Below are 13,302 nucleotides of genomic sequence, written 5' to 3'. Positions count from 1 at the left end.
CACCAAGCCTGCGGAACAAGCCACTTTTTCACAGTTGGTTGGATGCGTCGTGCAAATAACGTCCTAGCGACGTACTTGGAGTGCAATCCGGTCGATTGATGTCGAAATATGGACATAATTGTCCAGCATACAAAAAACGACTTTTACACTAGCACATGGCTGCCACCCCACGATCCCCCTGGCCAGTACTTTACGAGATGCGACGTTCATGGAGGTCGGTCATTTCCGACGCTGCAAGCGACGTACTGGTTGTACAAGCCAGCAAATTTGTCCAGTTCCGGCCAGGTTCATATATGTGGTGTACGAAGCTAAACACAACGACAACATGCGCAACCGTTGCAACAGTTTAACACAGGCCAGACGAGTAGTCACTACTCTGACCAGCGGTTATCCTCCAGCTTTTACTATCCCACAAAAGAGGAAAATAATGGCCTTGCCCATACGTACAATCCAAGTTCCGGTTTTGCGTCCATATCTGGTGGTCGCCGTGTGGAAACTATGCTCCATGCAAAGTAGACTAATTGACTAACGCGGCCATTGCGAGCGATGACGCTAGGTTTCTCAGTGCTGATGGGCTGACGTCAACAGCACAAATTGTCAAACACATACAAATGTCAAGTCTAATTTAAGGCGGCGTAAATGTGACACAAATAATACGTCGGCGTAGATTTTCCGTCATTTCGGGATCTTGCCAACGATGGAGATTCGGCGGCGCGTCGGGAGCGCGTTCGTCGCGGACGAGGGGGGTACGCATGCCATGGCGAGGGCAAGGACGGTGGAAGCTCATGCTGCATCTGCGTCATGTAGGCGAGATGACACCGCGGGCTCGACGAGACAGCGCGCCCCGGAGCCGGTCGGGCTCGGAGGCGCCGACGCCCCTCCAGGAGGCCGAGCAGTTGCAGTCGCGCAACAACGAGATCGCAGAGATGCTCGAGCGAAACGAGATCACTCCTCTCCTCGCCACGAGCAACGAGCGCTGCGATATGTGCAACGGCCTCTGGACAGGTACTATGGTCTTGGGCGTCGCATCATCCTCCCGCGCGCCCGTAGATGAGAGCTCGTCGTCGCTCTTCCGGTTCCATCCTAGCGGGATCGTCTGCGACCAGAGCTGTCTGCTCTTTGCGGCGCGCTTCATCTTGGACCACCCGATGATCCAGACGCGCGACGATTACCTCGCGTTCCGGAAGGACATGGAGCTCAACCAGTCGGGCGTGTTCAAGATCACGGCCGAGAAAGCAGTCGACCTCCCGAGCGTGCGCTGGCTCGGCCGCCAGGACCCGTATGTTCGTCTCGCCTTGCTCCCGTACGTGGTCGTCATGCTTTTCGATCATTTCATTATTCTACATCATGCATCTTGCTAGGTGGAACGAGCCGGTGCAGACAAAAGCAGCTTTAAGCGGCGGTAAGAACCCGACGTGGCGCGAAGACCACGCAAACGAAATGCGTCTGCAGCACCGCTGCACAAGCTCCAACAACCCGGTCCCGACGCTCGAAGTCCAGCTCTGGAGCGAGAGCTACCTGGGCGACGACCTCATTGCGAGCTGTCTTCTCTCGACGCTGCCGCTCTTGCAACACCCCAACGTCCTCTTTTCGCGCTGGTTTACAGTCGCGTCGACGACGATCGCTCCGCCAACGGCCAACGGCGCGCCACCCGTCAAAGCGCGCATCTCGTTTGGTATGGTGTTTGAGCCGCAGACCAAACCGTCGCTGACGCACCGGTCGTCGTCGCTCTCGCTTGACACGAAACACGACCACAAATTTCGTGTGCACACAATCAAGTCGGTCGGCGTCCGACTCCTCACATGCGCCGTCTGCGAGCGCGTCATTATGAGCAGCGTCAAGGGCTCGCCGGGCTACCGCTGCGAAGACTGCCACATTGACGTCCATAAGACATGCATGATGAGCGCCAACACCAACGTCCCGTGCGGCACGGCGCTTCACGAGACAAACGCGCGGATCCCGACCATGGCATCGTCACCCACGTATAAACTATCGTTTTGATACGGTTCAGAGGTCTCATACTCCTCGATAGGGGGCATTTTGCGTCGTCGTCGCCGGCCAACAAGCGCCGATCAACGTCGAGTGGGTACCGCATGCTCGAGCCGCCGTCGACGACGACGGCGCCGACCTTTGGGAAGCTCTATGTGCACCTCAAGGGCATCCACCTTTGCTCCAAAGACTGCCAGGGCGACGAGCACGCGGTCAATGTATTTGAAGGCGACACGTACTGCCGCATGAGCTTTGACGGGCTTGTGCGCGAGACCAACGAGGTTTACAAGACCGCGGACCCTGTCTTTGACGACAAGGTGTGCTTTGTGGTGACGAACCGCGATGCGTTCTTCCGACTCGAGACGATCGACCTCAACACGAATGCCGTGATTGGCGAAATGAAGGTGCTCCTGTTCGAGCTGCTGCAGGCCGACGCGGACCGCGCGCTCGCGTCAACGCCGTGGCTTCAGCCCCTCAAGCAGCTCGCGACGTCGGTCTTGCCGCCCGACCCGCATGTGCATTTGTACGCCACGCGCATGGACCTCGACACGTACCCACTGCTCCAGCGTATCAAGGAGAAGGACCGGACCGTGGGCCGTGCGCGCCTTCGACTGCGCTACGTTGAGGAGAAGACCAAACTCCTCTTGTACGTCCCCAAGCAAAAGGTATTGCTCCAAGGCCGGGAAGAGAAGGAGTTTGCGATCGAGACGCTCAAGCTCAACATTGACCGGCTCAATCACGTCATCAACTCGCTGCAGTGGCTCGAACAAGAGTACCTCGCTCTCATTTGCTGGAAAGAACCCGTCACGTCCGGCCTCGTGCTCTTTGGGTTTTGCGCCATTTGTCTCCGCGTCGACGCCGAGTACGCGCCGGCCATGGTCTTCATCTTCCTACTCGCGTACATGGTTCACACGCTGTTAGCGCGGCTCACGGGGCAGTACGTGCAGGCGTGGGTGGCCCATGACGACCCGGACGTCCTCGAGCGCACGCGGCTTTATCGTCCGATCGCGCATCTCTGGGTCGCGGTCGTCGAGGCGACGTTTGGGCCAGCGTTTTTGGCTCAGAAAGCGCGCAAGGAAAACATGTACACGTTTCTCAAGGTGGTTTACGAACCCAAAGACGCCGACCAGGAAGACACGACGGGGCTCATGGCGTCGGGCGCCGAAAGCTACTTTCTCGGGCGCACGCACATTGTGCGGACGTGCGCGCGGCCGATCTGGCGCAGCGTCGCCAACATCGTGTCGCACATCTCGTCGACGACGCCGACCAATCAAAAGAGCGTCTTCAAGAAGGAACACATCTTCCGCAACGTCCATGCGTCTTGGCCGCATGCCGCGGGGGTGGACCACCATACGCTCGTGTACCCGCTCCTCCAAGCCGCCAAGACGTTTGACAATGGCCGCCAACTGCTCGTGCCGTGGACGTCGTTTCCCGGCGCTGTGACGTTTGAAGTGTACAACTACTCGGAGGACCAGCCGCAGATCGAGACGCTCGTGGGCCGTGTCCGCATCCCGATTGCAATGTTAGCAAATGCGGACGAGACGACGATCACGCTACCGATGACCAGTCCCGAGAACAACGAGCTGCTCGACGAGTGCACGTTGACCGTACTTGATTGTGATGAGGGGACGTGTGCTAATACGATCTGTAGGTGCGACTGCAGCTGCGACTGCCCGTGGCGAAGCCCACCGACGGCGCGTGCAGCAGCGTCATTGGCACGCTTGGCGAGCGCAAAATGTCGCATTTCCTCCTCGAGGCGCTGCACGAGAAGGACAAGGCATCGTCGACGCTCGGAACCGTTCTCTTTGGCGCGTTTTACAAGGCCAAAGACACAACCAAGACGGTCCAAAACGCGATCGGTCGGATCTGTGCGACAGTCGTGTGCACGCAAAATCTCTTCAACTGGACGCACCCGTGGAAAACAGCTGCAGTCTTTGTGCTCTGCATTGCGGGGGCCATTCTCTTTTCGATCGTACCGGCGCGCTACCTCATCTTGTTCAGCGGTCTCCTCGAGGTACGCAGTAGCATCACCCAATGGCGTTCACTGCAAGTATTTTATGTCTAGTTTGGCGCGGGTCTGCGCAAGGATCGGCCGCCGAGTAACACGGCGCGCAACATTCTCTGGAACTTTATCTCGTCCATGCCGACCGACATTGACTTGATGCAGGTATTTGTGACATGCGTGTACTTAGGATTAGGTATATATATGGTTATCTCTAGGCGTACTCGACGGAGCGCGGTATCTACGCCACCAAGCGGGCCATAGACGAAGCGACGCAGCTGGAAGTTTGCAAGAAGATCAAGTTTCATGCACTTTGGATGGGCCCGATCTTGACACGGGGTGAGAACGACCGGGTGTGGAAGGTACTCGCGTTTTCTCTTCTCTGGATAAACATTGTCAATGCTTTGATAGACCATCTGCCTTGTGTACCGGTACCACCGGTTTGTGTTTTGGAAGTCGGTTGAAGAGGCCGAGTCGGGGCACCCGCCGTTTGGTCAGCTCATTGTACGTTGTCTAAGTCCATTAAAACACTATGAAATGCGTGTTTAGGTCGATCGTCTCGAAGACATCAAGGAGATTCCAGACCTCATGGCCCGCAAGTCGGACGACCCGCGGTTCATTTTCTACGTCCTGGGCGACACGGGCGAGGCCTACCAAGGTACTATCTCGCCGATTGCAACACTTGCCTTAGAAGCTGTAGACAAGCGCTTTTTTGGCTTCAACACGATGGAGCAGCGCGACGCGTTGCTGGGCGCGATCAAGGCTCATGGCTAAGTCCATGTTGTCTGCTTCCTAATGCGAATGTGTTGAATTCTGCACGGCCGCAATCGGCAATACGTTTGTACCAAGAGGCACGCTGGGAGTTGCGCGGGTCGGCCACCTCGGTGCTTCGTCACGTTGGTCCATGAGATGTCATTTCTCGCATAAGGATACGTGGCTTGCACGCCAGCGAGCTCGCCCAAAGTCCATTTTTGGTTCGACTTGGGCGTCATGAGGTGTATGGGAAGCATACGACTTGGCCTAGAGCGTCACGACTGCCAACTGCGAGGTTCGACGGTACGCGCGTCGATCTTGGCGCTCTGTGAATCAGTGTAGTCGTCGCGTCATATAATAATACGCTTGGATTATGTACAATTATGTTTCTTTCTCGAAGCGTGCGGATCGGACTGGAACGTCGCAACCATGAGAATCGCGGCGCAGCTCTATATGAAGAGGAGAGAGGAGATGAAATGGAAAGACACTGGGTGTACCATTGTCGGCGCGGAGCTTGACGGAAGTTGCTCGGTCGAACGGCAAAGCGCCTACACATGGCGACCGTCAGCTTGCGCGGAAAATATATCGGGAAGGAAAAGGGAAGCGCGTCGACGGCTTGCGCGACCATCTCTTTCTCAATGACGAGGCCCTTGATCTCGAGGAGCTTGAAAATGTCGTGCGCGAGGACGGCGTTCAACACGAGCATGCTGAGCGAGTCGTGCTGGGGCTCTTGGTGTCGTCCCCGTCCTTGAACTTGTGGAAGCGCGTTACGATGTTGGCGGCCAATTGCAAAATGAGTGAATCGATTGTTTGTTCAAGGACCGACGGCTAGAAGCATGCTGGGCTGGAGGTGCCACATATGAGGAGGACTTTTCAAAGCACCCGAGCCGACCTGTATCTTGCTGTTTGTATGGTGTTGAACAGTAGAGTGGAACGCCCTTGCCCCACCATCTTTGTGGCAGCTGCGGGTCATTGGTACAAGCGCAGCTCGGAGCGAGCCTCACCTTCCTCCTCTCGACACACATCGCTCTAGTACGGTGCGCCGCCATTGTGCTTGGAGGGATGAGCACGGTGGCATCCGCAGCGTCATCTGGTAGAGCCACCGATCGATTTTCACATGTACACAAAACCACCCACCAGTCGTTGCTGATATAACATCGGCGTTGGAAGCCGTACAGTCTGCTAGATGCAAATCGGTGTTATCCCTTTCCGAAGGCAAAATGTACTGCACACGCTCGGTTTCAGTGCGCGTGACACACAAAATATCGGGACGACGGCCAGCACCACTCTACATTGTATATGGGCACTCCACATGAACGAGCATCGATGTGCGCCTTGCAGCTGCACAGACGATGCTCGTCACAATTGCCCAGTGTTGTCGAATTCTGGTCGTGGGCCGCAGCGCTGCGTTCGTTTGGCTTGGCCGGCCACCAGATGGCGCAACAAAGTGGTGCCGTGGACTGCCACGTCATCGATTGAAATGCCCAACAGCGTCGCAGCTGACCGACGCGTAGAACGAAGGTGATGCTTGGCTGTCTGCCCATGACGTGTGCAACGACCAGTACAGTGCGAGATACTTTTTGCACCCTCAGCTCCAATCACTCGAGTTGATACCTGCAGCACAACATCGATGGTATACATACACACTCTGGGACACCTCCTTGCTGGCTAGGCCGCCAAGAAACGGTCATTCTACGCACATGAAGTATGTAGTCGAAGGTTCGGTGTCTGCTTCTGCCGGCGCGCCGATGTCCGACGATGCGCGTCGAGAGTAATAGTAGTAGCGCGAGGATCGATCCGGGCCGCAGTTGTGCCTGTCCGAAGTGCATGTATGCAGCTGCCACAGGACCGTCGAGCAAGGGCCGACCACTCGTTGTACGGTGTACGAATCTATCCAATACAAACATCAAGATGAAAGGGTTTTCGAGTGCTGGCGTGTTGCAGTTGATTTCTTCAACAAGCGATCGGATCATCCACAGTCCCACGAGAGGTTTGGATATGCGTTTCAACGCCAAAGATATTCTCTTAATCAAGTACATCAGTCCACTGTACCCCACCACATGCAACCCTGGTGCTACAAGCTACAACGAGAGAGGAGTAGAGAGGAATGCTGGGTAGGCACAAGTATTGCACGCTTCATAACCGTTACCATAGATGCATTAAAGGAGCAATGTATCGATACGTCTGGAGGATAAAGCACGGGTCGATGGAGGGCACGCAAGCCGTTTGATTGTTGAACAGTGACCCTTGTTTTGTACTTGATTAAGCGAATCGATGGTTTCATATCCGGCGCGGCGGGTTCGCATCCGGATCGGAGCCATTTGCCAGTTTGCAAGCTCGAGCCAAGGTATGGAACCAGCCATCTTCCGCAGCGTCGTCTTGCAGCAGCCAGACATTGCGACGATCATCTTTGGCAGCCATGATGGCGTCCCCGAAGACGTACACGCAGCCATTACCGCCTGCCGCGACCTAGTCGAGGTTGACGCCTCGGGATGCTACAAGTACGACGCGTCGTTCCGCCAGGCGTTTGCGCCCGACACCGAGTGGTCCAACGAGCTCGGCACGCTTCCGTCCTCGCCGTACCTTCGGCGCGACGGCCAATACGACGACCGCCTGCCGGTGCACATGGCGATCGTCGGTGGCTTTGCGCACCTCACCAAGCGCATCGTCCGCTTCCGGCCCGACCTTGCCTCGGAAGACGCGATCATCTTGGCCGTCACGGAACGCCGTCTCGAGATTGCCGACCTACTACTCAATGCGCGACCGACCGTACCCGAGCTCTATCGACGCATCAACTTTCCACATCGCTCGGGTACGTTGCATGGACACATGGCTGATACTAACGCAAGCTCAAGATGGCTCGGACCAGCGCTTCTCGGACCTTTTTTTGCACGACATGATGGCCAAGAAGGACGTCAAGGGCCTTCAGCTGCTCGTGCGCTTTGGCCTGCGCCCCAACGACTTTGACGCGCCCGACAGAAGCGTCACGCGAGAGAAAATGTTCCAACGTGCGATCTGGGACGCAACAGTCGAGAACGCGACGCTCGCCGTCGGCTGCTTCCCGTGGCTCATCTACCCGCGCATCTTGGACGACGTCGCAGGCTTGTCACTCGTCCAAACGCTCCACGAACGCGGTTTCGAGTGCTCCACGGCCGCCATGGACAAGGCGGCTGCAAAAGGCCATCTCGAAGTCGTCCAGTTCCTCCACACGCACCGAAGTGAGGGCTGTACGGTGAGGGCCATGGACAACGCCGCTTCCAACGGTCATCTCGAGGTCGTCCAGTTCCTCCACACGCACCGGAGCGAGGGGTGCACCGTCAAGGCTCTCGATGGCGCCATCGCTTCTGGCCACCTCGATGTCGTCCGCTTCCTCATCGAGCACCGAAGCGAAGGTGCATCATTGAACATTCTTGACGTTGCCGCTGGCTATGGTCATCTCGAGGTCGTGCAGTACCTCGATGGTCTCGGCTCGTTTGGCTGCACCGTCAATGCTGTCGATTCTGCAGCGATACACGGCCACCTCGACGTCGTCAATTTCTCTTGACGAACCGAAACGAAGGCTGCAGTCGCAACAAAGTCGTTGAAAACGCGTTCGATTACGGTCATTTGCAGTTGACCACTTATCTCCTCTCGCTCGGGTATCCGGTCGGGATCTTGGGAGTCGCTTGGGACAGCGCCGCCGCGCCCGAGCCACTCGACGTTGTCCAGCTCTTCGTCGGCTACGGCATGCCGTGGAGGTTCGAGTGGATCGAGGAAGCGTGTGCGGCCAACAACGTGCCGCTGATCCAGTTCTTCTGCGGGCACTTGGACGATTACGACGACCCGGACGACGTGCTTGACGAGGCAATCAGGCGCAAGGCGTGGGACGTGGTGCGCAACCTCTTGGCCTACAGCACGGCCGAGATCTCACTCGACGCGCTCCAGTCGGCGCTCGACGGGTGCCACTTTGACGTCGCGACCCAAATCCTGCGGCGTCGACCAGCCCTCGGCGACGACGAATGTCTCCGAGAGGCTGTAATCGACCAGAACGTGGAGGCAGTGCGCTTCCTCCTCGCGGCAGGCATTGGCCAGCCTCGCGACTGCCTCGTCGAGTTTGCGGGTCGTCGAGACCATGTGACGACGAGCAAGCTCCTGCTGCCGTACTGTATGGACGCAGTGAACCATGTCGACAACTTCAACTTTCTTTTGGATCTCGTCGCGCGGCCCAAATGCCATCGCCCAACGCTCCTTCGCGTGATCACAACCGAGCTCGCGCACCAAGGACACAAGGTCAGCCAAACCATGCAGCTACGCTAGCCTGCGACTTCACTCGACTGAGATTACACGACCTGTTATGCAGACAAAATAAAAGTCTTTCTCGTTTTGTGTGCTTCATAAAATCGATATCGCTCCGTCGAGTTTTCCCCGAACCAAATTTTTCGGAAAAGCAAAGGCCAACACTGGACGAGGCCCACCAATGTCGAACAACAAATCGTCTACTAGTACATTTTTGGTCAAGTTGTCTTTCATTTATTCGTTGTTAATGTCTGCAGCATAGCTGACGCCGCGGTAATGATATTCGATAGCAGCTGCTTCCGGCCCATTCGAAACGTGAGCGCCACCAAGAGGCGGTCGGGGAGGTCGTTGGTTTGGAGCAAGGCAGCGTCTTCTTCGAGCGAGGTGGGATACGCAGCAGCAAGCTCCTCCAGCACCTCGATAAGGACCGTAATGGCTCTTGTTTCGACGCGGACGTCCGATATCGGGCACGAGACATCAACGTCTTCGCAGTACGCCGTCAAGAAATGGCAGCGAAAGTACGGTAGCAGTGACGCAATGGACATGTCATGCATCAATCGGAAGCGGTTTTTGAACGGCATGAGGTGCGCCTTGATGAGGACCGCGCGGCGCTCCGTCTTGGACAAGACACTCGGGTACGACGTCTCGAGGTGCAGGTCCATGTCGAGATAGTCCCACTCATTCTCACGAAGCGCGAAACCGTAGTCGAGCAGCAGTTGGTCTAGTGCAAGCTATGAAATGTGTAGAATTGTCATCGATGTTGTACGGTTGGGGCGTCGACCGTAGCTGTTGAAGACTTGGTCGCCGCGCTTGTATCCGACGGACGAGTGCCACTCGAACGTCTTGTTCTCGTACGCGTAGATGGTGGCGTGGTTGGCGTGGTTGAGCATGTCGGCCAAGGGCACAAGCGCCGTCCATGGCAGGCGCCGGCCTACACTATCGCATTTGGAATGGCTGCCAGAGTAATGTCAAATACCAAACGTGCGAGCTTGGATCGTCTGCCACGCAAAACGAAAGGTTTCGAATGAAAAACTTGTCGCGTTAAAGGGCTCCTACAGACAAATAGTTAGACAGAGGATCGAAAATGGAGGTATGATTTACCGGGTAGAGGCGGAAGAGGCGGTCGGTGAGGCGTTCGTACCACGTGACGATCTCGGCGTTGCGCTGGTTGGCTATCTCCACGAGGCGCCTAGTGACGATAACCAATAAGAAATCATTTCTGCAATAAGAATTGGAGCGGAATACGGGTCTTGCAAGGACGCAAGCTCGTCGATGGTCCAGTTTTGAATCGACTCGGGCGCAGGCAGCGTCGAGAGGTACGGGTAGTAGAACGAGTGATGGCCCAGGTGCATGTGGTGCGCCACGAACGTCGCCAAGAGCGGGTCGTCGCGGGCGAAGAGGTCGGAATGTCGAGCAAAGATCGGGCCAAGGTCCGGGTCGAGCTTCACGGATGCCTCCGAGATCATGAGCGCTTCCGGGATTGACATGGCGATTTCATTGGGCGCAAGGTCCCGCGTCGCGACGACGCCACGACCGCCGTCGAGGTCGCGCGTGATCGCGAGCGCGTCGATCTTGGCGCCATGCTCTGTGAGCCAGCGCAGGAAGCGAGCTTCGTCGTCGTCGGCCATCCTGCGGTCGATCGCAAGAATTCGATGTTCGAGTGGGTACGTACGTTGTACATTCTGTACGACCGTACAGTACATTGTCCGTTTCATGGCGCTGGACGACCACCGCGGAGCGATCCAGAAGCCTGATGCGCCGCCACCAGGTCCTTGTTCTCGAAGCTGCACACGCGATGCTCTATACTGCTACCAAGTAGCGTCGCATCCTGCCTGGGAGAGCTCAGAGCGCCCCAGAGTGGGCATGTCGTCAAAACCAGATGGTCTTTCGACGCGCCCAGAGTGCCACGTCATATCATTCCAAATATGTACCCAAGGAATGCGCTTTTGGAATCAAAATCGGCGAGGCAAATGCACTTGCTCGTCGCTGCATCACGACGATGTCCGACGCAGCGCTAGAAATAGAGGACCTCAACGTGCGCGCGGGTGCAGACACTCGACTGTGGTGCAAGGTACTCGTGCCGTCATGGCGCAGAGCCCAAATCTCAAGTTGACGAAATCTGCAGCACCGATAGCGTCCATTTGCCTTTAGGTTCGCCTTACGCAGAAAGCACGCGACCTTGAGCGCGACCTCGACGTGGCCATGGAGATGATCAAGGCTACGGAGAAGATGGCGCAGGAGGAGCGCGACCTCCTGCACCTCTATAGCAAGCCCTTCTTGGCCGCCAACTTTGCGCACCGCGTGTGTGCGGGCTGGACGGTCGAGAACGGCGCTTCCTTCGAGGCGCTGATTCTGGCAGCCTTTGCCGACTCCGAGGCGTTTGAGCACCTCCGGTCGGTCTCCATGCAACATCCCTCGATTTTGATCCGCCTCGGTGGTTTGCAACAGATCAACCCGATGGAGGGTTATTCAGAGCAACTACTTCGTAAGCAGCAAGAGCGCGCCACGATCGCGATCGACGACGATGACGACGGCGACGAGAATGCGGCGCCAGCCAGCAGTTCCACGCGTCCCCGTGTCAAGACAGGCGGCATCGTCGGTCGCTACGCCCGGCGCTTGTAGGCGACTTCAAGCCGACACTCGTCCCTCGCCTTACGACCTGCGTGTCGACTGCAGCCACTCACAACGTCACACTCCATAGCCCCATCAAGCGTAATACTGTTTTGCATTTGAATCTTACGACACGTTGCACGTAGCCGCCCAGAAGCGACTGCAACAGAAAGGACGCATAGTGAAGCAAGCGCGAGAAGCGCACATGTGAAGCATGACGAGGAGGAGCATGGATGGAACCGATGCTGTTGTCCGTCGTCTCGTACACACATGCAGCATCCAAATTCATCGTCGCTACCGAAATCGACGGCTCGGAGGTGTACCGAAGATGGTGCATATTGCCTATGCCAGGGCATGTGTCGTCTGTGTCATCCAGCTTCATGACACAGGTGCTTCAAGACACAGTTGCTGCGACGCCGTGACGAGGATACGAGAAGGAACCCGGCACTATTGCGCCGGAAGGAGCATCGAATGCTCCTTCGCGAAGGATTGCATGGAACGGTGGTAGATAGACACATCGTTAATGCATTAGAGCATGAACGTCGAGAGGTACGCGTGCATAAAGTAGAGGTACATGCCACCAAAGACGACGCGCTGCGCGAAATTCGGAAGTACGACCACGATCGGCACGATAAAGCCCCAGAGCCACATGAACAAGATGGGCCACGTGAGCCAACCCCAGACCGGCCAGAGCCCAAACGAAAAGCTACAAAGTATGAGCGGACAGCGTGAATGCATGCCAGAAGGTACCTGACACCGGCGAGAATCATGGACGCGAGCATGCCATGGGTCGTGGTCTTGGCCGACTCGTACGTGAGCGTCTCGCCGAGGTAGCTCGACCGGTAGTACTCCATGTACGAGCCAAGGAGCACGACAAGCGTGCAAAAGAAGATGCCAAGGTTGACCATCGGGCGGTCCGCGTGCGACGCGTAGAGCAGCACGTGCAAGAAGCGGACTTCGTCCAAGCCGTAGCAGGCAGCGACGAAGAAGAGCGCGCTGATGAGCTTGGTCACGACGTTGCCCGTCGCCGAGCCTTCGCGGTGCGCGGGCGACGGCTCGGTCTCGGGCGCCAGCGGCGCGACCTCGGCCACCTCGTCGTCGTCGCTTGTCGTCGTTCGCTTCGGGCGCTGCATGGATTGTTGGGCTGACCAAGTCTCCGGCTGACGCAGGTGCGCGCTGTCCGGATACGGTGTACCCGCATCCGCCTGTCGACCGTACTAATGTTTTACTAGCCGACAAAATTTGATTCTTTTCTTTTTATCAATTTGTATTTTGTATGCGTATCTTGCGCTTTAAACATTTCCAGTGTCGGCTCGCTGCCACAGTCAGGTAGGAAAAGGCTTGCATCGGTCTATTTCGCCTGCGACACCCCGCGTTACCGACTGCGCCAGAGTGGTCTCGTCGACGTCAAAGTTCGACACACTGCAATCCACCGTTCGGCGTCCCTCCTCACAACTACATGAACCTGACGCGGAGACGATGACGGCTTGCCATCTCGCATACCCGGCTATCGCCTTGGGATCGCTTGCATTTCTCGTCAATGTCGGGTACTGGCGCACTCTTGGCAATAAGAACGAGGTCAAGTTGCTTCAAGCCTTGCCGGCAACTTCAGTGGAAGTCCTGTCTTTCAGGAAAAGGCACGTGTCACCGTGTGATTGGATACGTAAGCATTT

At 56.8% G+C, this 13,302-nt stretch overlaps 5 protein-coding genes across 5 annotated transcripts; 3 read left to right on the top strand and 2 right to left on the bottom strand.

Annotated features, from left to right (window-relative positions):
- The first annotated feature begins 690 nt into the window (after positions 1-690).
- Positions 691-4,942, top strand: SDRG_13605 (hypothetical protein). Its single transcript, XM_008619701.1, has 11 exons — positions 691-746; positions 808-1,005; positions 1,051-1,303; positions 1,362-1,982; positions 2,033-3,596; positions 3,641-4,003; positions 4,055-4,156; positions 4,210-4,353; positions 4,403-4,495; positions 4,541-4,649; positions 4,692-4,942. Exons 1-11 carry the CDS (start codon positions 698-700, stop codon positions 4,763-4,765), a joined length of 3,570 nt encoding a protein of 1,189 aa, XP_008617923.1. The 5' UTR covers positions 691-697; the 3' UTR covers positions 4,766-4,942.
- Positions 4,943-7,076: 2,134 nt separating this feature from the next.
- On the top strand, positions 7,077-9,040 carry SDRG_13604 (hypothetical protein; the record flags this gene model as incomplete). The annotated part of the gene is made up of 3 exons (XM_008619700.1): positions 7,077-7,556; positions 7,600-8,270; positions 8,357-9,040. The coding sequence occupies exons 1-3, from the start codon at positions 7,094-7,096 to the stop codon at positions 9,038-9,040; spliced, it is 1,818 nt and encodes a 605-aa protein (XP_008617922.1). The 5' UTR covers positions 7,077-7,093.
- Positions 9,041-9,230: 190 nt separating this feature from the next.
- SDRG_13603 (hypothetical protein) lies at positions 9,231-10,671 on the bottom strand. Its single transcript, XM_008619699.1, has 5 exons — positions 10,265-10,671; positions 10,121-10,208; positions 9,996-10,071; positions 9,786-9,950; positions 9,231-9,740 (listed from the first exon to the last, which is right to left on the bottom strand). The coding sequence occupies exons 1-5, from the start codon at positions 10,645-10,647 to the stop codon at positions 9,250-9,252; spliced, it is 1,203 nt and encodes a 400-aa protein (XP_008617921.1). The 5' UTR covers positions 10,648-10,671; the 3' UTR covers positions 9,231-9,249.
- A 347-nt stretch (positions 10,672-11,018) lies between these two features.
- On the top strand, positions 11,019-11,641 carry SDRG_13602 (hypothetical protein; the record flags this gene model as incomplete). Its single annotated transcript, XM_008619698.1, has 2 exons — positions 11,019-11,090; positions 11,171-11,641. 2 exons carry the CDS (start codon positions 11,019-11,021, stop codon positions 11,639-11,641), a joined length of 543 nt encoding a protein of 180 aa, XP_008617920.1.
- A 480-nt stretch (positions 11,642-12,121) lies between these two features.
- SDRG_13601 (hypothetical protein) lies at positions 12,122-12,804 on the bottom strand. The gene is made up of 2 exons (XM_008619697.1): positions 12,380-12,804; positions 12,122-12,335 (listed from the first exon to the last, which is right to left on the bottom strand). The coding sequence occupies exons 1-2, from the start codon at positions 12,760-12,762 to the stop codon at positions 12,158-12,160; spliced, it is 561 nt and encodes a 186-aa protein (XP_008617919.1). The 5' UTR covers positions 12,763-12,804; the 3' UTR covers positions 12,122-12,157.
- Between the last annotated feature and the right edge of the window lie 498 nt (positions 12,805-13,302).

This window comes from Saprolegnia diclina (assembly GCF_000281045.1).
Source record: "Saprolegnia diclina VS20 unplaced genomic scaffold supercont1.61, whole genome shotgun sequence".
Taxonomy (NCBI): Eukaryota; Oomycota; class Saprolegniomycetes; order Saprolegniales; family Saprolegniaceae; genus Saprolegnia; species Saprolegnia diclina.
Note: the sequence above shows the minus strand (reverse complement) of the source record. Positions and strands in the feature narration are given on the sequence as shown.